We start from the raw sequence: 26,878 nt of genomic DNA, 5'->3' as shown, positions 1-26,878 counted from the left end.
TACAAGCCAGGATAGCTACAATTTACATGGTACAAGCCGGATAGCTACAATTTACATGGTACAAGCCAGGATAGCTACAATTTACATGGTACAAGCCAGGTTAGCTACAATTTATATGGTACAAGCCAGGATAGCTACAATTTATATGGTACAAGCCAGGATAGCTACAATTTATATGGTACAAGCCAGGATAGCTACAATTTACATGGTACAAGCCAGGATAGCTACAATTTACATGGTACAAGCCAGGTTAGCTACAATTTATATGGTACAAGCCAGGATAGCTACAATTTATATGGTACAAGCCAGGATAGCTACAATGTATATGGTACAAGCCAGGATAGCTACAATTTATATGGTACAAGCCAGGATAGCTACAATTTATATGGTACAAGCCAGGATAGCTACAATTTATATGGTACAAGCCAGGATAGCTACAATTTATATGGTACAAGCCAGGATAGCTACAATTTACATGGTACAAGCCAGGATAGGTAGATAGAGCTCAACCTATGGGCCTATCACTTCACCATGGCAGACAGGTCAGGGGTCTCTCTGTCTTGTGGCACTTCTTGTAGGTGAGTGTTCTTACCTTGAGGCCATTCTGCCAGCCCCTTTTTATAATGGATAATAAATGTTGGTAAAAGAGGTCAAGGTTCACTTGTAGAATGTGAGTTTCACCTTTGGTGTTTATATCATCAACGCGTTTTTATTTTCCAAAACAAAGCCCATTCCCACTCACCTGAGGATTTCTAACTTTGTTTGGGATTTGAGACCTTTAACCAACCCCTTCAGTCCCTCATCACCAATGGGATTCTCACTCAAACTGAAAGTAAACGAGGAAAAGAGAAAAACCCTGAGGTTATCATTCCATCAACAACATGGACAACTTTGGGAATACTTTCAACATTTCAATGTTATGTTTATAAATCACATCAACACCATATAATTACGGGATTATAACTGAGTTTGTCTGCACAAACAATTATGTAATTATGGTGTTATAAGTGAGTCCGTCTGCACAAACAATTATATAATTATGGGAGTATAACTGAGTCCATCTGCACAAACAATTATATAATTATGGGATTATAACTGAGTCCATCTGCACAAACAATTATATAATTATGGGATTATAACAGTCCATCTGCACAAACAATTATATAATTATGGGATTATAACTGAGTCCATCTGCACAAACAATTATATAATTATGGGATTATAACAGTCCATCTGCACAAACAATTATATAATTATGGGATTATAACTGAGTCCGTCTGCACAAACAATTATATAATTATGGGATTATAACTGAGTCCATCTGCACAAACAATTATATAATTATGGGATTATAACTCAGTCCATCTCAATAAACAATGATATAATTATGGGATTATAACCCAGTCCATCTCCAGAAACAATTATATAATTATGGGATTATAACCTTGTCTCTTCCATAAACAATTATATAATTATGGCATTATAACTCAGTCCATGTCAATAAACAATGATATAATTATGGGATTATAACTCAGTCCATCTCCAGAAACAATTATGGGATTATAACTGATTCCGTCTGCACAAGCAATTATATAACGAAAGGATTCTATCCCAGTCCCTCTCCATAAACAATTATATAATTAGGGGATTATAACCCAATTTCTGTCCATAAACAATTCTATAATTATGGGATAATAACCTAGTTTCTCTCAATAAACAATTATATAATTATGGGATTATAACCTCGTCTCTCTCCATAAACAATTATATAATTATGGGGTTATAACCTAGTCTATCTCCATAAACAATTATATAATTATGGGATTATAACCCAGTCCCTCTTCATAAACAATTATACAATTATGGGATTATAACTCAGTCCCTCTTCATAAACAATTATACAATTATGGGGATTATAACCGAGTCTCTCTCCACAAACAATTATATAATTATGGGATTATAACTGAGTCCGTCTCCATAAACAATTATATAATTATGGGATTATAACTGAGTCCGTCTCCATAAACAATTATATAATTATGGGGATTATAACCCAGTCTCTCTCCACAAACAATTATATAATTATGGGATTATAACTGAGTCCGTCTCCATAAACAATTATACAATTATGGGATTATAACTGAGTCCGTCTCCATAAACAATTATATAATTATGGGATTATAACTGAGTCTGTCTCCATAAACAATTATATAATTATGGGATTATAACTGAGTCTCTCTCCATAAACAATTATACAATTATGGGATTATAACCGAGTATCTCTCCACAAACAATTATACAATTATGGGATGATAACCCAGTCCCTCTCCATAAACAATTATATAATTATGGGGATTATAACCGAGTCTCTCTCCACAAACAATTATATAATTATGGGATTATAAATGAGTCCGTCTCCAAAAACAATTATATAATTATGGGGATTATAACCGAGTCTCTCTCCACAAACAATTATATAATTATGGGATTATAACTGAGTCTGTCTCCATAAACAATTATATAATTATGGGGATTATAACTGAGTCTGTCTCCATAAACAATTATATAATTATGGGATTATAACTGAGTCTCTCTCCATAAACAATTATACAATTATGGGATTATAACCGAGTATCTCTCCACAAACAATTATACAATTATGGGATGATAACCCAGTCCCTCTCCATAAACAATTATATAATTATGGGGATTATAACCGAGTCTCTCTCCACAAACAATTATATAATTATGGGATTATAAATGAGTCCGTCTCCAAAAACAATTATATAATTATGGGGATTATAACCGAGTCTCTCTCCACAAACAATTATATAATTATGGGATTATAACTGAGTCTGTCTCCATAAACAATTATATAATTATGGGGATTATAACCGAGTCTCTCTCCACAAACAATTACATAATTATGGGATTATAACTGAGTCCATCTCCATAAACAATTATATAATTATGGGATTATAACCCAGTCTCTCTCCACAAGCAATGATTTAATTATGGGATTATAACCTTCGGTCCCTCGAGCGACGGGGCTTGCTTCGATCTCTCCACGGCATCAAAGTTTGAGTGTTTTCCCGTTCGTTTCTTTGTCAAATTTCCGCTGCGTATTTTGTTGTGTATGTGTTATTGTGTGTTTCTATTTGGTTTTGGTTTTGTAGTTGTTGCAAATTTGTGTGTAATTAGTCGTTTCTTTGTGTGCACCTCGTGCGGCCTGGTGTCTCGTGCGGCCTCCTCGTCTCGACTTGTGCCCCGCTCCCTATATCTCGTTTCTCTTTCACCTCTGCTCCTGCTTTCTCAAATCCACGTTCTCACTTAGAGACTTTTCCCAGATTGTTTTTCATGGTTTTGTTTAAATATTTATTTAAATATGTTTAAACCGCAGCCGTGATCCTGACACCGCCCCCCCCCCTCTCCACCCCCCAGAATTTCCATGTGTTAAACGTTTCCCAGTGTGTACCCTAGATAAGAATAGGTACGCCGTATCCCTGCGTGTCATAAGAGGCGACTAAGAGGGTTGGCGTCAGGAAGGGCATCCGGCCATAAAAAACATTGCCTCAAAAAGAGAACCATGACAATTACAACTACATGTGGGCAGGGTACAGCCCGAAGTGGAGATCGGTTTCTGAGGTTTGGGACATGGAATGTAGGGACAATGACAGGGAGATCAGGAGAAGTGGTGGAAGTATTGGTCAGAAGAAGAGTGGACATATGTTGTGTGCAGGAGACGAGATGGAAGGGAAGTGGTGTGAGAATGGTGAAGGGTAGGCAGGGACAGAAATACAAGTTTGTGTGGCAAGGGTGCCTGGAGAGCGTGAATGGTGTTGGTGTCCTGTTTTCTGAGGAGTTTGTAGAGAGTGTGGTGAGTGTGACTAGAGTGAGTGATAGGTTGATGATGGTGAAAATGATGATTGGAAAGCTCTTGGTGAACGTCATCTCGGGATATGCTCCGCAGGTTGGTCGAAGCGATGAAGAGAAGGACAAGTTCTGGTGTGCGATAGAGAAGCTGATGGAAAAGGTGGAAGATGAGGAAGTTGTTGTGGTAGGAGGAGACCTAAATGGACATGTGGGAAGGAGTATGGATGGTTTTGACGGAGTTCATGGGGGTTACGGATATGGTGTGAGAAATGGAGAAGGTGAAAGGATTTTGGAGTTTGCTGATGGAGCTGATTTGTTGATTTGTAATACTCAGTTCCAGAAAGAGGATAATAAGCGTGTTACATACACGTCAGGTGGGTCGACGACAACCGTTGACTACCTGATGGTGCGTAGGCGAGATAGGGGGCACCTCCGGGACACAAAGGTGATCCCGGGGGGAGGAGGCTGTTTCTCAGCACCACTTGGTTGTCTGCGACGTAAGGGTGAAAGGTGCGAGGAGAGCTCGGCGGGTGAAGTACCAACCGAGAATGAAGGTGTGGAGGTTGAAAGAGGTGACAGTAAGGGAGGCATTAAAAGAGAGGCTGAGTATGGTAGAGGATGGTGTGGTTGAGCTTGAAAGTGGTTGGATGTCAATGAAAGCTAGTCTGTTGGGAGCCGTTGGTGAGGTATGTGGATGGACAAAAGGACCACCGAGGCACTCGGAGACATGGTGGTGGGATGATGAAGTTGGAAAGAGGATTGACGAGAAGAGGAAGAAGTTCAAGGAGTGGCAGAAGGCGAAGGGTACGGGAGCAGAAACAGCAGAGCATGAAAGTTATAAGGCAGCCAGGAAGGCTGCAAAGAAAGAGGTAGCAAAGGCGCAGGAGGCATGTAGGAAAATGTTCGGAGAACGCTTGGATTCGGAAGAGGGTCAGAAAGCAGTATTCAGGATTGCAAAGCAGATAGCGAAAGAGAGGTGTGATGTGATGGGGGTGAGTTGCTTGAAGGATGAAGTGGGACAAATCGTTGTCGACCCAGATGGAATTAAAGGAAGATGGAAAAGCCATATGGAAATGCTGTTGAATACAGAGAATAAATGGGATGGCAACATAGAGAGTAACCCAGTTTTAGGACCGGCAGAGAAGATAACTGAGAAGGAAGTTGAGGAAGCGATAAAAGCAATGAAGGGTAGAAAAGCGGGAGGGCCGACGGGAGTTGTGGGAGATATGTTGAAGGCAGCAGGAAGTTGGGGTGTGAAGAGAATGACAGAGATCTGTAATCTGGTGGTGCAAGAAGGCCGCATTCCAGTGGATTGGGAACTGAGTACCCTCGTCCCTCTACACAAGGGGAATGGTGACCCTCTGGAGTGTGGCTCATACCGAGCGATAAAGTTATTGGAGCATGGAATGAAGGTATTGGAAAGGGTGTTGGAGAGGAGGATAAGGAAGAAAGTGAAGATCGACGAAATGCAGTTTGGATTCATGCCAGGAAGAGGAATGACAGATGCGCTTTTCATTGTGAGGCAGTTGCAGGAGAAGTACATGGAGAAGAGGAAGAAGTTGTTTCTTGGGTTTGTTGATCTGGAGAAAGCATTCGATCGGGTTCCATGCAAAGTATTGACATGGGCATTGAGGAAGTTAGGAGTGGAGGAATGGTTGATCAGAGTAGTGATGGCAATGTACAAAAGAGCGCGCACAGCTGTAAGGACGAAGGACAGGAACAGTGGTGAGTTTGAGGTGAAGGTGGGAGTGCATCAGGGGTCGGTACTAAGTCCACTACTATTTGTAGCTGTGACGGAGGTGCTGGCTCAGAACGTAAAGGAGGGTTTAGCTGTGGGAGTTGTTGTATGCAGATGATCTGGTGTTGATTGCAGAAAGTATGGATGGACTGAAGGAAAAGATGAACAAGTGGAAGGAATGTATGGAGACAAAAGGTCTGAAGGTGAATATCGGAAAGACGAAAGTGATGGCAAGTGGTAAAGCATGTGGTGAGGTGGAAAGAACTGGGAAGTGGCCCTGTGCTGTGTGTAGGAAGGGTGTCGGAGTGAACTCCATTCAGTGTACAATGTGCGCTGAGTGGGTTCATCAAAAATGTAGTGGCCTGAGAGGGTCATTAACCAGTGTGGCAGCTACATTCAAATGTAAGGTGTGCACAGAGGGAGCTGCAGATGGAGGAAATGTTGAGTTGGATCTTGGAGACGGCGTGAAGCTGGAAGGTGTGAAAACATTTTGCTACCTCGGAGACATGCTGAATGGAGAAGGTGGATCAGACTCGGCAACGGTTGCTCGAGTGAGATGTGCATGGAAGAAGTTTCGGGAATTGAGTGGCGTGCTGATAATGAGGGGAGTGTCGTTGAAGCTGAAGGGAAAGGTGTATGCTGCATGTGTGAGAAGTGTTATGATTTATGGGAGCGAGACATGGGTAATGAACGTAGAGCAGCAACGAAGGTTGGAAAGGGTGGAAATGCGAATGGTTCGACGGATGTGCGGAGTATCGTTGAGAGAGAGGTAGACAAATGATGAATTGCGAAAGATGATGGGAAATTTAGCCTGTGATTGATGCTGTGAAGAGGAACAGGTTGAGATGGTTTGGTCACGTGTTGAGGAAGGATGAAAGTGACTGGTTGAGAAGAGTGATGGAAATGAATGTAGAAGGAAGTAGAAGACGTGGAAGACCGAGAAAGACTTGGCTAAAGATGGTGGAAGAAGAAATGCGGGCAAGGGGGTTAACAAGGAGAGATGCAGAAAATAGGGCAAAATGGAGAAGATTGTCATGGGGACCGCAAGGCTAACCCCCGCTCTAGCAGGGAAAATGGCCTTCAAAACGCATGTTGTTGTTGTTGTGTATTATAACCTCATCAGTCTCTCTTCATAAACAATTATATAATTATGGGATTATAACGTAGTCCCTCTCCATAAATAATTATCATATTGTGGCGGACACAAAAGCCCACTGGCGTGGTGACATCATTCCGCGCACCAAGTGGGTGGTGGCCACGCCCGAGGGGTAGGCGTGGCCTCATGATATACACTGGGCGCGCAGCCCGGAGCGCGCCAGTGTTACAGTGAGCTCCTGAAATAAAGACGCTTATAAGTTACCGCTTGTCCGCTTCCTCCTTGCTCGCAAGCAGCGCGCGTAACGCCGTGCTTTACTGGTGACCCCCTCGACGTTGGATCTGCCAGAGCGATCCTTCCACACGCGACGCCATTGCCATGGCCAACTTCATCAAACTTCCCGAATTTTGGGAGGCTCAGGCTGAAGTCTGGTTCGTCCAGGCCGAAGCCCAATTTCAGCTTCGGCGCCTCACCGGCGATGACACGCGCTATTGCCACGTCGTCGCCTCCCTCGGGCCCGGCACGGCCGCTCGAGTTGTGTCCGTCCTTCGCCACCCACCGGACGGCCACAAGTACGAGGCACTCAAGCGGCTACTCCTAGCCACGTTCGGCCTCACGGACGACGCACGGGCCGACCGCCTCCTGGATCTCCCCGAGCTCGGTGACACGTGCCCGTCGGTCCGAATGGACCATATGCTGTCACTGTTGGGTGACGAAGCCCCCGGTTCTCTATTCCGGGCGCTTTTCCGTCGCCAACTTCCAGCGCAGGTTCGCCTCGCGTTGGCCGGGACCGGGCTAACGGAACCCCGAGCATTGGCGGCCGAGGCGGACAAGTACTTCGCCGCTTCAGACACGCGGACGAGAGTCGGCGTGGCCGTCACGGCCCTCGTGGCTGATGCTGCTAATGCTGCTGATGCTGCTGATCCACAGCATCAGCTTATACAGCATACGCAGCATGCTGATATGCACCTCGTGACCGCCGCCACGCCCCGCCCACCGCCGCGGCGAAAACCGCCACCGCGGGGAAACCCACCAACTCCACCGGCCTGGCGGAGCCAGCCGCGCTCCTCCTGCTCCACCACCTGGTGCTGGTTCCACGCCAAGTTCGGCCACGAAGCTCGGCAGTGTCATCCGCCATGCTCCTTCAACAGGTCGGGAAACGCCCGGGCCGGCGCTCAATAGTGGCGATGAGCGCCGGCCGTTCGAGCAGCCTGCTGTTCATAACGGACACCTTCTCCGGGCGCCGTTACCTGTGCGACACGGGAGCGCAGGTGAGTGTCGTTCCCGCTGGCACGTCAGACAAGCACGCCACGGGTGGGGGCCCCGCGCTGCTTGCTGCGAACGGGACGCCCATCCGTACGTACGGAAAACGCTGCCTCTCTCTGCGGTTCGGAGGGCAGGTTTTCCGATGGACGTTCGTCACCGCCGACGTGCCCATGGCACTGCTTGGCGCGGACTTCCTGTGCGCTAATGGGCTCCTGGTCGACGTCAAGCGCAGACGTCTTGTCCAGGCCGAGACGTTCAGCTCACTCGCTTGTGCGTTGCCCAGCTCGGCGAGCAGCTCAACGAGCGGCTTGCCAAGTGGCTTGCCGAACGGTTCGGTTCCGGCCACGTTGGTCTGTACGCTTCCGGCAGCGGACGCATTCACTCGCCTCCTCGCCGGCTTCCCGGCCCTCACGCGGCCCACCTTCTAGGCGGGGGCCGTCAAGCACGGGGTGGCCCATCACATCCCCACCGTCGGTCCACCGGTCTACGCCCGGGCACGCCGCCTCGAGCCGACGAAGCTGGCGGTGGCAAAAGTGGAGTTCGCTACCCTGGAGCGACTCGGCATCGTTCGGCGTTCAGAGAGCGCTTGGGCGTCGCCGCTGCACATCGTGCCGAAGCCCGGCGGGGGATGGCGACCGTGCGGGGACTATCGCCGTCTCAATGACGCCATGACTCCCGACCGCTACCCCGTCCCCCACATTCAGGACTTTTCCGCCCGTTTGGCGGGCATGTCCTTCTTCTCGAAGGTGGACCTCATACGCGGCTACCATCAGGTCCCCGTCAGGCCGGAGGACGTCCCGAAGACGGCGGTCATCACGCCATTCGGACTCTTCGAGTTCCTGCGCATGCCCTTCGGTCTGAAGAATGCGGCTCAGGCGTTCCAGCGACTGATGGACAGCGTCCTGCGCGACTTGGATTTTGTCTACGTCTACCTGGACCATAGCCTCATCGCCAGCGCGTCCCGCGAAGAGCACCTACGCCACCTCCGCACGCTCTTCGAATGCCTGGGCCAGCATGGCCTGATTGTGAACCCCGCAAAGTGCCAGTTCGGCGCCGCCATAATCGATTTTCTGGGGCACCGTGTCACCAGGCACGGAGCCGTCCCCCTGCCGGCCAAGGTGGAGGCGGTGAAGGGGTTTCCGCGCCCCCGCACGATCAGAGGGCTGCAGGAGTTCCTGGGCATGGTGAACTTTTACCATCGGTTCCTGCCCCGTATCGCCCAGCTCCTGCGCCCCCTGCACGAAGCTCTCCGAGGTAAGCCGGGCAAAGGCGACGTTACCTGGACCGAGCAGATGGACACGGCATTCACGGGCGCGAAGCTCGCCTTGGCTAACGCCACCATGCTTGCGCACCCGGCGCCCGATGCACCGATCGCCCTCACCACCGATGCCTCGGACTACGCGGTGGGCCCGGTGCACGAGCAATGGGTGCGTGGAGCTTGGCAACCGCTGGCGTTCTTTAGCCGGCAGCTTCGCCCGCCCGAACGCCGTTACAGTACCTTCGACCGCGAGTTGCTCGGGCTTCACTTGGCGGTCAGGCACTTCCGCCATCTGCTCGAGGGCCGTGCGTTCACTGCCTTCGTCGACCACAAGCCGCTGATCTTCGCGATGGGCAAGGTCACCGAGCCGTGGTCGGCCCGGCAGCAGCGTCACCTCTCGGCCGTGTCCTAGTACACGACGGACATCCAGCACGTCGCGGGGAAGGACAACCCGGTGGCGGATTGCCTTTCCCGGGCCGTCGCTCACGCAGTCCACCTCGGCATCGACTATGCCCGGATGGCAGCGGACCAGGCCGCTGACCCCGATGTCCAGGCCTTGCGGACCGCCGTCACGGGCCTCCGCGTCACCGAGGTGCCGTTCGACGTCGCGGGCGCGGCCCTCTTGTGCGACGTCTCCCTCGGGCGTCCTTGCCCCATCGTGCCCGCAGGCTGGCAGCGCCAGGTGTTTGACGCCATCCACGGCCTGTCCCAACCGGGCGCGAGGGCCTCCCAAAGGCTGATCGCCGAAAAGTTCGTCTGGCATGGCCTCCGGAAGGCCGTCCGCGGCTGGGCCAGGACGTGCCTCGCGTGCCAGCGCGCCAAGGTGCACCGGCACACCCAGGCCCCGTTGGCCCCGTTCACGGTGCCGGAACGCCGGTTTGACCACGTCCACGTGGACCTGGTGGGACCTCTGCCCCCCTCGCGGGGTTTCACCTACGTCCTCACCATGGTGGACCGCACCACCCGGTGGCCGGAGGCCGTGCCCTTGGCGTCGACAACGGCGGCCGATGTCGCGCAGGCTTTCATCGCCACCTGGGTCGCCCGGTTCGGCGCCCCCTCAGACATCTCGTCCGACCGTGGCCCCCAGTTCACCTCGGAGCTCTGGGGGGCGGTCGTGCAAGGGCTCGGGGTCCAGCTGCACCGAACCATGGCCTACCACCCCCAGGCTAACGGCCTGTGTGAGCGATTTCACCGCTCATTGAAGGCCGCGCTCCGGGCCACCCTCCGCGACGGCGGCTGGGTCGACAGGCTCCCCTGGGTCCTGCTGGGCCTCCGGACGGCGCCCAAGGAGGACCTGCGCGCATCCGCGGCGGAGTTGGTCTTCGGGCAACCGCTGCGGGTGCCGGGCGAGTTCCTCCCCGACTCCACGGCACCATGGTCCGCGGCACAGCAGCGCTCCGCTCTGCAAGAGACCGCCCAGAGGTTCGCCCCGGTGCCAACGGCATGCCACGGGCACCCACCGACGCACGTCGCCCCGGAGCTTCACACGGCAGAGTACGTCTTCGTCCACCACGATGCCCACCGGACACCACTGCGGCCCCCATACGACGGGCCTTTCCGCGTGCTGGAGACCGGGGCGAAGCACTTCACCCTGGACATCGGCGGTACTCCTGACCGCGTTTCGGTGGACCGCCTCAAGCCGGCCCACCTCGACGTGGACCATCCACCGCCAGTGGCCCGACCCCCACGTCGGGGCCGCCCCCCTGCGGGCGGACCCCCGGCACCGCCCAGCCCCGCCGCCACGCCGCCCCCCGGTCCTGCACCCATCCCAGGGGCAGCCAGGGGCATCCCACCTGGCATCCCTGCACCCCGGACGCCACCGATCGCCAGGGGGCGCTTCGGCCGGGTCATTCGTCTGCCCCGCAAACTGGCCCTCCAGGTGCGCGGGAATTCTGGGGGGGCGCGTGTGGCGGACACAAAAGCCCACTGGCGTGGTGACATCATTCCGCGCACCAAGTGGGCGGTGGCCACGCCCGAGGGGTAGGCGTGGCCTCATGATATACACCGGGCGCGCAGCCCGGAGCGCGCCAGTGTTACAGTGAGCTCCTGAAATAAAGACGCTTATAAGTTACCGCTTGTCCGCTTCCTCCTTGCTCGCAAGCAGCGCGCGTAACGCCGCGCTTTAATATATATGAAAAACATAACGAAGCTGCATGCGTCTGAAGCCTTCAAAAACCCATTGGCTGGAGAGCTGGCTTGACTCCACCCACAACTGTGAGGAAGAAAATTGATGCATCCACCATGTAGATTTTTCTGGTAAACCTAAGATGTCTTCAGAAGTGTCCTATTCATAATTTTAAGTAAACGAGTTGTAAAATCATGATGTATTAGTGAGCACATATGCAGTAGGCATGCTTTTGTTTCATGTACATAAGCCATGTTTTTATTTTTGGGGGGGAGCAATCAAAGCAGCGGGGTTTGGCCAATACACTGCCAAAATAAAGGGATGACAAATTTGTGCAAAATGAACACAGGAAGTGTTCGATTTGTTTCCATGAAATCTCTAATTGCATTACAAATGGAGTTTAGTTATAAACCTTGTGATGGAAATTCACAAATCCGTGTCCAGTGAAAGTGAAGAAAAACATAAACCACAATAACAGATCAGGCCTCACTCAAGATGCTCCAAGTTGATGATCTTCAGGTCCCTCAGGATAGGCCCAGACTTGGTGCTCAGGTTGCATTCCCTCAACCTGGGAAGACATAAAAAAAAACTCCAAGGAGTGAAACAAAAAACCATCAATAGAAATTTCTAGATAAACTAGTTCTATTCGAAGGGTGTTTGTTTCAGGTTTGTTTGTTTTTGTATGCAAGGTCAAGGCCCATGGAAGAGCTAGTACACTGAACAGATCAGGATGTAACAGGACAAAAGGAACAACAGAGAGAGAGAGGGGAGAGGGAAACAACAAAAGTAGAATTGAAGGCCAAGATGGAAGGAGACTTCGACAAAAAATTGGTGTGGGGAAGAATGGGGGGAAGGAGAGGATACATGGGGTGGACAAGATAGATACAGTCTGGAAACTCTTAGGATGGAAAAATGTGGAAGTTTGGAAGGATGGCTGAGGATGGGGTGGTCTTAACGGGGGTAAAAAAACGATCATGGTTTTGAATTGGGGATGATCTAAGATGGTGGTGAACAGCTGTTTTGAAGACGTGGATGGAAAAATGAGATTGAAGAGAGTATGGGAGTTGTTTTCACAGGCGGGAAAAAAGACGAAGGAATGAGTGGAGGTGAGCAGTGATCCTGGAATCAGGTAGCGTCACCAGAGGGGTTGATGGTGGACCATGTGCGATTATGATGTAAATTAAGCATAAATGCGGCTTGCTCTAGGATATCTAAAGAGCGCAATTTTGCTCTGATCAGACAAACGTTAGTCGAATTGTGGTGGAAATGTTAAAATGACTATAATTAGGTCATGACCTTAAAATTAGGTCAAATATTTTGGTTACCCTGCATACACTTATATTCACATTATCGATGCAAAATTTCATTTGGAAAGTACGAGCTGTCTCCGAGATACAATTCGGAAATTGATACAGTTCGGAAATGTCGTGTTGGGAGTGCAGGAATAATTTTTTTAATTTTAATAAATAAAAGTCATTTTCTAAATCGATGTTTAATACTCCTGGTGCTCTGAGAAACTCTGTGGTATCATTAAAAATTGCGGCCACCAATTTCAGAAACAATCCCACCAACAACAAAAAGCCTTCCCATATGCTTTAGGGGGACGCTTAATTAATAGATGAAGATAAACTTAATGATAACAATTGATTTGATCAATTTGAAATGGTCATGTGCAGATACGGTAACTGATAAAATGTTGAGGGTGCAGCACAAATATGACGGTCCAAACGTGCTCTTGATGAGTCTAAATTTCCACTTCTTCCAATGAAGATCAATTTTGCACCAAATCCTCCAATTACAGCAAAACACACACACACACACACACACACACACACACACACACACACACACACACACACACACAAACACACACACACACACACACACACACACACACACACATATACGTATATATATATTTATACACTCACACATACACATATAAACACACACACACACACACACACACACACACACACACACATATACACTCACACATACACATATAAACACACACACACACACACACACACACACATATACACATGCACGCACGCACACACACACACACACACACACACACACACACACACACACACACACACACATATATATACACTCACACATACACATATAAACACACATACACACACACACACACACACACACACATATATATATTTATACACTCACACATACACATATAAACACACACATACACACACATATACATACACACGCACACACATACAAACATACATACATACATACATACACACGTACACACACACTCATTTTCACCACAATGATCCCCAACATAGGAATGGCTGTACTTTCCATTCCCATCTCCAAGCACAAGCAAAGCACAAAGTTCAACTGAAGGTTGCTAATGGAGGTCAAACATCACAATCAAGGATTATGACGTCAATGCTTATATTTCCCAAAACAAATCCTTTCCCACTCACCTGAGGAATCGTAACTTTGTTTGGGATTTGAGACCTTCCATCAAACCCTCCAGTCCCTCATCACCGATGGGATTCAAACTCAAGCTGATGTTAAAGGAGGAAAAGAGAAAAACCATGAGGTTATCATTGTATTAACAACATGGAGTTTTGGGAAAACTTACACCATTTCAAGAGCTACGTTTATAAATCAAATCAATACCATATAATAATGGGATTATAACCCAGTCCCCTCCATAAACAATTATATAATTATGGGATTACAACCCAGTCCCACTCCATAAACAATGATATAATTATGGGATTATAACCCAGTCCCACTCCATAAACAATTATATAATTATGGGATTATAACCCAGTCCCACTCCATAAACAATGATATAATTATGGGATTATAACCGAGTCCGTCTCCATAAACAATTATATAATTATGGCATTATAATCCAGTCCGTCTCCATAAACAATTATATAATTATGGGATTACAATCCAATACCCTCTCCTTTTTTTTCTTTTTTTTGTATACAGAATCGAGGCTCGTGAAAGAGCTAACATTTATCACACAAACAAATCAAACAGACAAACAAACAAAGTATATAAAAAGGGGAGCGGTAGACAAGATGGGGAGAGAAGGGGAAGCACATAAACACAACATTTGAGAGCAAGCACATCGGGAATGTGTGGGAGGGAGAGGGCTTGGAGGGAGGCGGCGTGGGAAGGGGGGGGGGGGGGAGTTGGGAGAAGTACAAACACAAGGACACCAAGGACTTCCAGGAAAGAAGTTGGTATTTCAAAAAAGTGGATTTGGGGTGAAATTAGCGGGGGTAGAAAAGATCAAGGTTTTGGATGGGGGAAGATAAGAGATGGTGGTGAACAGCTGTTTTAAAGACCTGGAGGGAGGAGTGGGATTGAAGAGAGTGAGGGAGTTTGTTCCAGAGGTGGGAGAAAAGAGGAATGAAGGAGTGAAGGTGAGCAGAGAGTCTTGATTTTGGCAGTTTAACCATAAGAGGGTTGCAGCAGGCAGATCTTGTGCGACCTGTAGGAATATTTGGGGGCCAGAGCCCAGAGTGAGTTGGGGGAGCAAGGCCGGAGAGGAGTCGGTAGAAGACAGAAATACCACCAACCTGCCTGCGGTGAGTAAGTGAAAGACCCTCAGAGGTAGCTTCATCGCGGGAGATTCCAATGATTCTGAACGCATTGGTTTCAACAGCGTGAAGACGAGCTATGTGTGAGGCAGGAGCACCAGTCCAGAGGGGGGAACAGTATTCCATTGAGCTGCGGATGAAAGCCTTATATGTGGTGAGGAGCTCAGGTGTGCCAAGTGTGACGTGGTCCTCCCGGTGACTACCTGGTCAACCTTTAATAGAATAAACATTAATAAGCAATGACCTGAATAGTAATTCACATAAATCCGGATTCCGTAACACTCCCCCCCTTCAAGAAAGAAAGTTTGAACCCAGCGAAAACGTTCTTTGCAGGCCAAATTTGATAAACAAACAAGATAACTCACACCCCAAATCATCAGTTGCCCTGGGCACAATTATCACATCTCAAAAACAAAGCAACTATATTTCACAAAACCCCCAGAGATTCCAAAGGTAATTCACTCTGGACCAAGCGTCAACACTTCTAGTTTCTCTTGAATGCCGGTTAAGGGGTGGTGACCAAAACCCCAAAGTTAAACAACTCGATAGCACTTTTTCGGGAGGCCAAGCTGAGTATACACTACATGGACGCCTTAAGGAATGTGGAGTTCACCGTTAACCCGGGGAGGAAAGTTCATTACATGGACGCCTTTAAGAACGTGGAGTTCACGGTTAGTCCGTGCAGGAAAGTTCACTACCTGGACGCCTTTAAGAACGTGGTGTTCACGGTTAGTCCGTGTAGGAGCCCAGGCTCGGCGGCTCCGCAGTATATAATGCTTCAACTTCTCCGGACTCCTAACAGTTACGGTGGGACCACTTGACCCAGTAGTCACCTGACTGGCGGTCTCCGTCTCGACCAGTGCTCCGACATTCATTCTTTCGGGGGATGCCGTAACTCTGGGAGCCGCCATAGTAATATCGGCTGCTGCCGACACCAAAACTACCGCCAAGTTGTCCTCTTCTGTAGACCTCTCGATGCCTACGAAATGCCTTCCCTACTGTTATGGTCCGACCCTCCAAATCCTTACCATTCCAATTCTTCTCTGCCTCTCTGGCGTCTTTTGGGCTTGCAAACGTGACAAAGCCGAACCCTCTTGACTGTTGCGTTTCCCAGTCTTTTACCAACCGCACTTCCACCAGCGGCCCATATCTGTTGAAGACAGAGGTCAGAACTTCTTCCTCTGTTTTGAAGTTCAGTCCCCCTACAAATAACTTGGTACTTTGGTCGCCCTCCCGAGCTGGTGTGGTGTTATTTTCCCTGCTGGGCTCTTTACCAACCCTCGGGTTACCATAAACTTGACCCCCGGCCAAATCATTCCCGATAACCACAGATACTCCCTCTACAGGAAGCGTGGCTTGTAAACCGACGGTGACCGGTCCTGACACCAAATCGGATTCCAAATGGATGACATGAAGTGGGGCACTAACACAGCCACCGATCCCTTGTAACCGAACACTATCACCAGTTGCGGTACTCTTTGACAATGGCAAAATGCCTTCAAGCATTAAGGATTGATGGGCCCCTGTGTCCCTCAATACCCGAACAGGTCTTGGGTTAGTCAAGTCTCCCTCTAGTGAGACAAACCCCTCATAAATAAATGGTTGGTAACTCTTCTGTGGGCGATTTCTTATGTTTGCCATCGCATTCGGAGTTGTACTAGTCGGACTCCGCTCTGGGTTGTCCCTTTTCATGAGGTAACAACTGGACATCAAGTGTCCAGGTTTTTTGCAAAAGGCGCAAGTAGGCCCGGAGGAAAAACTCGTGGTCTGCCTCGAGCCCCCCGGGAAATAAGTTTGTCTTGGGCCCGTAGCCCCCTGATTTCGAACAGTTGGGGTATCCGAGTTGTCCCCATAATCCTCTCGAGGCCGCCGCCATGTATTGTCGTTCTCCGCACCGGGTGTTCCATAACTCCCCTGCTGAAGTCTAGGCGAGGAGTTAGGTTTGTGGACCCCTATCCGGTGTGTTAAGGCATAATCATCTGCCATGGTGGCTGCGTCCCACAACTTTGGTACTTTCTTTTCCTGCAGGTACACTTTGATGTCCTCGTGGACACACTGTTGAAATTCCTCCACCAGGATCAAGTCACGCAATGCTTCGAAGTCTTTCCCGACTCCTTTTGACTCACACCACCGATCAAACATGTTTTCTTTCACTCTGGCAAACTCCACATGGGTCTCACTCTCCCTCTTCCTGGCATTCCTGAATTTTTGCCGGTAAGCTTCAGGAACCAACTCATAGGCTTTGAGAATGTGCTTCTTCAATACCTCATAATCTGCACATTGGTCCATTGGTAGCGCCGAATAAATATCTTGAGCTTTACCCACCAGCACACTTTGCACTAGTATGGTCCAGGCCTCCTCCGGCCATTTTAACTGTGGAGCCACTTTCTCAAAGTGTGGAAAAAAACTTAGCAACTTCCTTTTCACTGAAGGGTGGAACCAGCCTCACATGTCTGCCCATATCCCAGGTGTTCTGGCTAGGTGTCGGCCCAGTCAGCAAGGGTGGTACCTCTCCCCGTTCTCTCATTAACTCCAGCTCCTTGAATTTAATTTCTTGCTGAAGCGCCATGTCACGTTCCTTTAATTCCCTTTCCGCTTTTCTCTCCTCTGCTTCGAGTTCCCTTGCAGCTCTCCTCTCCTCTGCTTTTCTCCCTTCTAACCTTTCCTGGAGTTCTCGTTCCACTCTCCTTTCCTCTGCTTGTTTCTCTTCTCTCCTCTCTTCTGCTTTCCTTTCCTCGTCTGATCTTTCCTTTTCTGCTTTCCTTTCTTCTTCTGCTCTTTCCTTTTCTGCTTTCCTTTCTTCTTCTGCTCTTTCCTTTTCTGCTTTCCTTTCTTCTTCTTTGATCCGTTCCTGGCTCCGTAATTGCAACTCCAGTTTCCGGAGCTCAACGTCTTCTGGTTCTTCGGGTAGCCACTCCCAGGCTAACTCGTCCCATGTTCCTAATCCCACCATAGATTGTATCACCGCGGTCTGCAACTCTGCCTTCCTCAAATTAGTTCGGACCTCCAAGTTAAAATGTTTGGCCAATTTCAAGAGGTCCGATTTTAGTAACGCTCGGAACTGTGCCTCACTCGGGGTTACCGCAAAGTTCTGTGCCACAAACGCCATGGTGACTATCGTTAACACCTGTTAACCTTCACCCAAGACTTTACCACAATTTCCCAAAAATTTACCAATTAATAATTAATTAATTAATTTTAATTAATAAAAATATTATTTTATTATTTTATACAATTTTAGATCCCGGAATTCAATTGGACGAGCCCCCAATTCTGTTACGTGGTCCTCCCGGTGACTACCTGGTCTCGGTGACCCCCGGACCATGAGAGGAACCCCGCCAGAAAGATATATGATTTATACGCTTTCGTAACGCAATCAATATGAATTCCAGTCAATAAGAAACCCCACACCAAGGATCCGGATTAATCAATAATATATTCCCAATCAATCAACAACAATCAATCAACAATATTACTAAGATGGCCATCTCATATATTTCCCCCCTTGCCCCACTCACGACACCCTCAATAGTCACTGTCCCTCACAATGTCTCCGGGCCCCTCCAGACCAAGGTGAAGGTCGACTTCTCCGCACACGGGCGGTTGAACGGACCCCTGGCTGACGTGCTCCAAACGTGCACGTCACGTACCAGGAACAGCTGCTGCAGCGGACACCTCCTCGGGACGCCACCGAGGTCGGAGCCCGTGATCGCGGCCTCTGGGCTGTGAACGGCTCGCAAAGCACGCGAGGCCCAAGGTGCGACCCGTACACGCACTCGTAGGCGTCGAGGCGAACAGTGCCGGACGCTTGGTTCCTTCCAGAAACCCACGGCAACCTGACACGTAACAGGCAATCACCCCGCACAGGTAACTCCTCTCGCCAGACGGGCTTTTCAAACGCAGCGTTCCAAAGCAGATAAAGATCGACTTGGCTCGCGTCGGAGCTGGTCGAGGATCAAGATGGCCGCTTCTCTCCCGACCTTGTCTTTTTCTTCTTCCGGTTCACCCTCCCGTTTCCGGCCTCCTGTTATCAGGAGCGCTTCTAACCATTTAACCACAACAACCTTTAATAGAATAAACATTAATAAGCAATGACCTGAATAGTAATTCACATAAATCCGGAATCCGTAACACGAGGAAGGACTTCGCACGACGGAGGATGCCCAGTCGGCGACTGGCTTTGGAGGCCAGATTTGAAATGTGGTTTTCCCAGGAAAGATCATGGCGGATGGTGAGAGCCAAAAGCTTGAGTGACAGAACGTCTTGGAGAGGATTATTCAGAAAGTGGATGGGAGGGTTGTCCAGCCGGTCTTTTCAGAGAGACATCGTAAGAGTGTGAGATTTGTCAGGATTGAAAGACATGTTCCAATTGTTTGCCCAGTCTGTGATTTTGTCCAGGTCTGCAGAGAGTGATGAGGCTGCAGACTGCCGATCTGAGGGATGAGGAATGGAGCGGCAGAGAGTGGAGTCATCAGCAAAGTGATGGAGAGGATTTTCAAGAGAGTCGGAGAGATCATTGATGAAGACCAGAAACAGCACAGGGCCCAGAACACTGCCTTGAGGAACTCCAGCCTGAACAGGAAGAGGAAATGAGAGAAACCCATTCAGGGCCACACGTTGACTACGACTAGAGAGGAAGCCCGCCAGCCATGCGTGGAGATTTCCATGGATACCAAAGGACGAGAGTTTGGTGAGCAGAGCGGGGTGCCAGACCGTATCGAAGGCACGTGCTATGTCAAGGGAGACAGCTCTAATTTCCTGTTTGGCATTGAGGACCTCCATCCATTGTTGAGACAGCAGAAGCAGCATGTCCAGAGTAGAGTGACCAGGTCTGAAACCAAATTGATGATCAGAGATCAAGCCATTGGAGAAGAGGAAAGATTTCATATCCGAAGCAATGATGGATTCCATGACTTTGCTGATAATTGGGAGAAGGCTGATTGGTCTGTAGTTGCTAGGATCTGTTTTTGCCCATTTTTTGTGTAAAGCGGTGATGTTGGCTGATTTCCAAGCAGATGGCAGATGACCTTGAGCAAAAGAGAGGGTGAAGATCCCAATATTCCCAATCCTTAAACAATTATGTAATTATGGGATTATAAACCAGTCCCTCTCAATAAGCAATTATATAATTATGGGATTATGACCCACTCCCTCTCCATACTCAATTATATAATTTTGGGATTATAACCCACTTCCTCTCCATAAACAATTTTGTAATAATGGGATTATAATCCAGTCCCTCTGCATAAACAATTATATAATTATGGGATTATAGCACAGTCCTTCTCCAGAAATAATTATATAATTATATGAACACAGGAAGTGTTGGATTTGTCTCCATTAAATCTTGAATTGTGTTAAAATGGAGTTTTATTTTAAATTCTGTGATGGAAATTTACAAATCCGTATTCAGTGAAAGAGAAGAAGAGCAAAATCCTCCATAACAGTTCAGGACTCACTCAAGATCCTCCAAGTTGAGGATGTCCTTCAGGCCACTCAGGGCAGGCCCAGACTTGGTGTTCAGGTGGCAGTAACCTAACCTGTGAAGAGATTTTTTTTAAACTTTACGAAATGAAACAAAGAACCATTCAGGAGAAAGTTGTAGATTAACAAGTTATATTGGCAGGTTCTTTGTTCCGGGTTAAGGGGTAATTAAATAACCTCAAAATGAACAGCCTGAGGTCACATGCCAGATAAGAGTACAAACTCCCTTTTCATGAGACATCGCCCCCTGAATCATGGAAACAGAAGTTTGTGCAAAAAATAAATAAATAAAACATTTCATCGAGCAGGTAATATGGGAAGCCGGGTATCCCTGGGAGGGTTTATTTGTAAACTTTGAAAGTTTGTCCCGAATGGTACATTCCGAGCAGGTTAAGTTTTACTGATTGAATCTTTATTTTGTAGTTTCAAGGCACGTTTGTCCAGTTTTATCACCAATTACCATCATAATTATTTTATTTTATATTTTATCAGGGATCTTCATGTACTCACTCAGATTATTGGGTTAAGCAATAATAATGACAGCGGACACACACTCAATCTCATCATATCACGAGTGGAAGACCGTTTCGTGTCTGAAGTTCCAACATACTCATCCTTGCCATTTGATCACATGGCAATTGAGTGTCGCTTCTTTACCGCACGTCCCAATCCCATATGTCACCCTATTACAACCCATAAGCTGAGGGACATCAGTTTTGTCAATTTCCAGCAGGATATCTTGACATCGAGACTTCTCGTTGATTCACCGAACAGTTTAGTACACCTTGCAACCCTTTATAACACCGAGCTCCATAGAATCCGAGATGACGACAAGCTCTGCTATTGAATAAAGAAGTCGTACTTAGACCTCATGCTCCATGGTATTCGGATGTCTTCGAAAAGCCAAGCAGGATCGAAGGAAAACTGAACAGTTCGCCCTGAAATCAGGTCTTTAGGTTCATAAGGAGACATACCAAAGTCAATGTAAGGCGTACAATAAACTACTTCATCTCACAACGGTCAGTCAGGTCAGTCTTTTGGGCCTGCCACTGGTGACATGGAACCCAGTGCTACCTGCCGCATGGTCGGGTTGTCGGCGACTAAACCGACACACCTCACTGGCTTTGCTAGTGGGGAGGGTGGCTGTGACACCCTGCCAGGACCAAAAACAACACCTGGCAAAGGGTGGATGAGCTCCCAAAGGGAGCCGACGTCCATCCAGTAAGGAGATGGTGACTACTAAAAAAAACCCCATCCGGTTTGGACCGGTTCAAGTCATACTAAAGATTTTAAAAATGGTACGTGCTGCTTCCTTGCTTGAAAAAGATAGAGCACGGATAAATCCCCATCGGTCGGCATCCTGGGGAAGAGAAAATTCCTCTTGAGGAAATGCCCCGCTGAGTACGGTGAGAAAAGTGGCGCCATTGTTATGATGTCACTGGTACCCAGAGTATCCCAGGAAGTGACAGTAATGACGGCACTTCCCCTAAGCTTAGTGGCTGTGTTAAGTGTTTGTCTCTTCAGGAGGTCAGTGTGTGTGTGTGTGTGTGTGTGTATGTGTGTGTGTGCGTGTCAGCTCTATAATGAGCCTTCACCCAAGTATTTTAAAAAAGGCTGATTATTTTCTGCGAAAGATAAACATCTGACCAACAGAGTCTTTTTCGAGTGGTAAAGTCTTTGTCTTCACCAGCCCCTAAAATGATTCTACCCCAATACGAGTGTCCTCAACAGTTAGCCATCTCCTTTGGTGACTTCCTCGAACAGAAGATCCGACTTCAATGAGACAAACTCAATCAGCAAGTAAATGAAAACTTGTCAGTGAAGCATCCATGGAGGAGTTTGATACTGTCACGGAAGATGAAGTTATCAACATCATCAAGGCTGTGTCTCCCTCATCCTACCAACGTCATTATTGGAAAAGTGCACTTGTGTTCTCCTCCCTGCCTTTACGATGATAATCAGGACTCGTCTGCAAACAGGGGAAGTCTCCGTTTTGATTAAATGTGCCATTGTGACCCCTCAACCGAAGAATAACAGCCTCCCACATGAGGAGCTCAGTAGCTATCGCCCAACATCTACTCCTACCCATGTAACATATTTGTCTTGCCCTGGAATAGACTGTGCCCAGCTAGTTGAAAGGGCAGCAGCTGGTCAAATCAAGGAGTATTTGAATGTCAACAATTTATAGCCCAGGACTCGGTACAATATAGAGTACCCTCGGGCCCCACTATTCACAGGGGGATACGTTCCTGGAAAATCCGCGAATAGTGAAACTGCGAATAGCAGGGCATTGTTTCAATGGAAAAAGGGGGGGATAAGTTCTCGAGTCGTGAAAATCCGCAAATAGAGAGGACCAAACCATGAATGGCGAGGCAAAATCCACGAATGGCGAGGCAAAATCCATGAATGGCGAGGCAAAATCCATGAATGGCAAGGCAAAATCCACGAACAGCGAGACAAAATCCACGAATGGCGAGGCAAAATCTACGAATGGCGAGGCAAAATCCATGAATGGTGAGGCAAAATCCGCGAATGGGTGAGACAAATCCAGAGAATGTCGACGATAATCCATGAAGGTCGATGACAATCACATGAATGTATGCCGCGGCATTGTTTCCATGCCCCTGAAAAACCGCTAATTTGCAGAATGATAGGGGGAAAAAACCGTGATTTTGCGAAACACGGCCACAAATAGAGAAACAGGTCGCATTTTATCACCCGCGAGAACACACGGAATCTGCGAATAGTGGGGTCCGCCTGTAAATCATTCTGTTGAGACAGCCGTCCTCAAGGTGCAGAGTGACTTACTGTTAGCCCGAGATGGCCGCAAATAAGTTGTCCCTATACTTCTTGACTTCAGCGCAGCATTCGATACAATAGACCATCGGATACTGCTGCGGAGACTGTCCAAGCATGTTTGTTTCACTGGCAAAGCTCTACGGTGGTTTTCCTCTTATTTGGAGAATATAACACATGCCGTTAGAATAGAGGAGATCAATTCAGATCTATACCATGCCAACTGTGGTGCAGCCCAAGGGTTGGTTATGGGACCGATTATTACCCTTGCCAGAGGAGAGGGAATTACTTTTCAGTCCGTTTGTTTGTCTGTTCGTTACTTGCTGGAAAATAATCCGGCAAGTATGTTGATCGGTTGGTTTGTTACTTGCCGGAAAAGGTTCCAGCAAGTATGTTGATCGGTTGGTTTGTCTGTCTGTTTGTCTGTCTGTGCGCAACACTACGTCGACACCCTTGCACATAGAATCACCAAATTTTACACACATATTTGTCTTGCCCTGGAATAGACTGTGCCCAATTGATGATGGCATCGGTCTCGTGGTTCGGCCGCCATCTTGGAAAAACCGAAAAACTTTGCACCTCTATATCTCCGAAAGTGCTGAATAGAAAAAATGGCGACATGGCTCATTGTAAAGAACTCTCCATACGGAATAAAATACGTTAATGATGATGTCATAGGTGCGTCCATTATGACATCATAATTCGACAAGTACAAAACTTCATCCGATCAAGATGAAATTTCTTGAGCATAATCTAGAAACAAATTAGTTTAGGTAATGATGACAAAATAGATGATAGTAAACAAATAATGATGATGTCATCGGTCACATGGTTTGGCCGCCATATTTGTCCAAAATGGCCGATAAAAAAAAAGTATATTCCGGCTACTCCTTGGTCTCTGACCAATTTTTCATTACTTGCCGGAAAAGATTCCGGCAAGTATGTTGATCGGTTGGTTTGTCTGTCTGTCTGTTTGTATGTCTATGCGCAGCACAATGTCTACACCGTTGCACGTATAAACACCAAAGTTTACACACATATTTGTCTTGCCCTGGAATAGACTGTGCCCAATTGATGACGTCACCTGTCACGTGGTTCGGCCGCCATCTTGGAAAAACCGAAAAACGTTGCACCTCTATATCTCCGAAAGTGCTGAATAGAAAAAATTGAGACATGGCTCATTGTAAAGCACTCTCCATGGGGAATAAAATATGTTAATGACGATGTCATAGGTTCCTCCATTATGACGTCATAATTCGACAAGTTCAAAACTTCATCCGATCAAGATGAAATTTCTTGAGCATCATCAAGGAATAAATTAGTTTAGAAAACAAATAATGATGACGTCATCGGTCAAGTGGTTCGGCCGCCATCTTGGAAAAACCGAAAAACTTTGCACCTCTATATCTCCGAAAGTGCTGAATAGAAAAAATTGACATGGCTCATTGTGAAGAACTCTCCATGGGGAATAAAATATGTTAATGATGATGTCATAGCTGCCTCCATTATGATGTCATAATTCAACAAGTACAAAACTTAATCCGATCAAGATGAAATTTCTTGAGCATAATCTAGGAATAAATTGGTTTAGAAAACAAATAATGATGACGTCATCGGTCACATGGTTTAGCCGCCATATTTGTCCAAAATGGCCAATAAAAAGTACATTCTGGCAAGTCCTCGGTGTCTGACCGATTTTTCACTGGTGGTTTGTCCGCACAGAGTAAATGTGATTTTCTCTGCAACCGTTGGTCCGATTGACAGGAAATTTTCACCATAGGTGCAACTCCACCTGTATAATTTTTATCATAATAATTATGACGTCATAGGTCACGTGGTTCAGCCGTCATCTTGGAAAAATCTAAAAACTTTGCACCTCCATATCTCAGAAAGCGCTGAATAGAAAAAATGGAAACATGGCTCATTGTAAAGAACTCTCCATGTCGAATAAAATATGTTAATGATGATGTCATAGGTGCCTCCATTATGACGTCATAATTCGACAAGTACGAAACTTCATCCGATCAAGATTAAATTTATTGAGCATAATCTTGGAATACATGAGTTCAGAAAAAAAAAAAATTACGTCATCTGTCACGTGGTTCGGCCGCCATATTTGTTTTAACACAAAAGCCTTAAAAATCACTGAAAATACATCCTGGCGAGGGTTTGCAATCCCTGATTGCTCGTTTTTTTTGTTTCCATGATGCACAGTGCCCCAATTGCTGATATCATAACTGCTCATGACATACAATCAATTGTCTAAGCAGATGATACACAGCTATAAACCATCTGAACGTGAGGTTTCACTGGATCGACTCGATGCATGCATCGCTGATGTTCACCTTTGGGTGACTTAGAATCCTTTAACGTAAGTTTGTTTTAAATCGGAAATCATTAATTTATCATCAAAGTTCCTGGCAGTGCCTCATGCACTGACCGTGGTGGTTAGCGATGTCGACGTATCTCCCATTGTCCATGCAAAAAACCTTGGTACAGTCATGGATAATTATCATCTAATCATGAAAGAACAAATTAAGAATGCTTTTGTTCTGCCAATGTAGCATTTAGATGCGTTGGGCAGATTCGGAACTATCTTACGAAGCAAGCTACACTCGTTTGTTGCTAGTCAATTAGATGCCTGTACCAGTCTGTGCTATGGTCTGCCACAATCTCACGTCCATCAGCTACAACGTGTACCAAACACTGCTGCTCAAATTATTGAGAAAGTTCCAAGAAGCCAACATATCTCACAAACCCTAAAAACCCTCCACTGGGTTTTCATTGAATATAGAATCGTTTTCAAGATCCTTGTACACACCTATAAAGCACAAAACAACATGATCCCGGCATACATAATGAGCTTGATTAACCTTATGTACCTGCACGCACCTTGACATCTACAGGTAAATCCCTTCTCAGTGTTTGAAAAGTCTCAACTCGTTGCTATGGTGACTGAGCATTTGAAGTAGTGGCTCCAACTCTTCGGAATTCCCTCCCTCTACATAATCCGTCAAGCATCCAGTCTACAAATTTTGAAAAACATTGCTCAAAACAATTCTTTTCAACAAAACTTGATCATAATCTTCATGTTACTGTACTAGTTTTGTTTTACTGGAATAAATGTTGGTAAGTGTGAATATTGTTAATTTTAATTGATTTTTGATTGCTTTTATTCGTAAAGCGTGTCGAGAATATTAAATTATCACCATGCGCTAAATAAACCGAGTATTATTATTATTATTATTATTATTATAACTATAACGGCGAGAAGTAATGATCAGCTTCCAGCCAGGTCGGGACCTTCGGTGTTGTTGATACAGCGTGAGTTGTATTTAGACTTCAATACCGTATGTTTCATTGCCATGGGTACTCAATTATCTATCTATAATTCCAGCAATCTCTGTGTGTCTGTGTGTCTGTGTGTCTGTGACCGCTGTTTCTCGACAACCACGGGTCCGATATACTTGAAACTTGCCAGGTATATTGCTGGGGACCCGAGGATGTGCCTTTTCAAGGTTTGAAATTAATCGGACAAGTACTTACCGAGCTATGGCGATTTAGCCGTTCGCCGTTCGCTTTGGCGTTGCGAATGGACCAAACCATTCATGTAAATAGAGGGGGGGGGGGGGGGGGG

General features: G+C 47.0%; 1 protein-coding gene across 1 annotated transcript in view; it reads right to left on the bottom strand.

Annotated features, from left to right (window-relative positions):
* Window positions 1-26,878, bottom strand: part of LOC137419780 (NACHT, LRR and PYD domains-containing protein 12-like) — a 294,580-nt gene that overhangs the window by 69,938 nt on the left and 197,764 nt on the right. The window contains exons 15-18 of the mRNA XM_078770462.1: window positions 20,421-20,501; window positions 13,822-13,905; window positions 11,847-11,924; window positions 743-826 (exon numbers count right to left, since the gene is read on the bottom strand). Of these exons, the coding sequence (XP_078626588.1) occupies window positions 743-826; window positions 11,847-11,924; window positions 13,822-13,905; window positions 20,421-20,501 (327 nt within the window). The remainder of the gene's footprint in view (window positions 1-742; window positions 827-11,846; window positions 11,925-13,821; window positions 13,906-20,420; window positions 20,502-26,878) is intronic.

Source organism: Myxine glutinosa, chromosome 1, assembly GCF_964187855.1.
Source record: "Myxine glutinosa chromosome 1, kmMyxGlut1.1, whole genome shotgun sequence".
Classification (NCBI taxonomy): Eukaryota; Metazoa; Chordata; class Myxini; order Myxiniformes; family Myxinidae; genus Myxine; species Myxine glutinosa.
The sequence above is the reverse complement of the archived record's forward strand: the minus strand, read 5'-3'. Positions and strand labels throughout refer to the sequence as shown.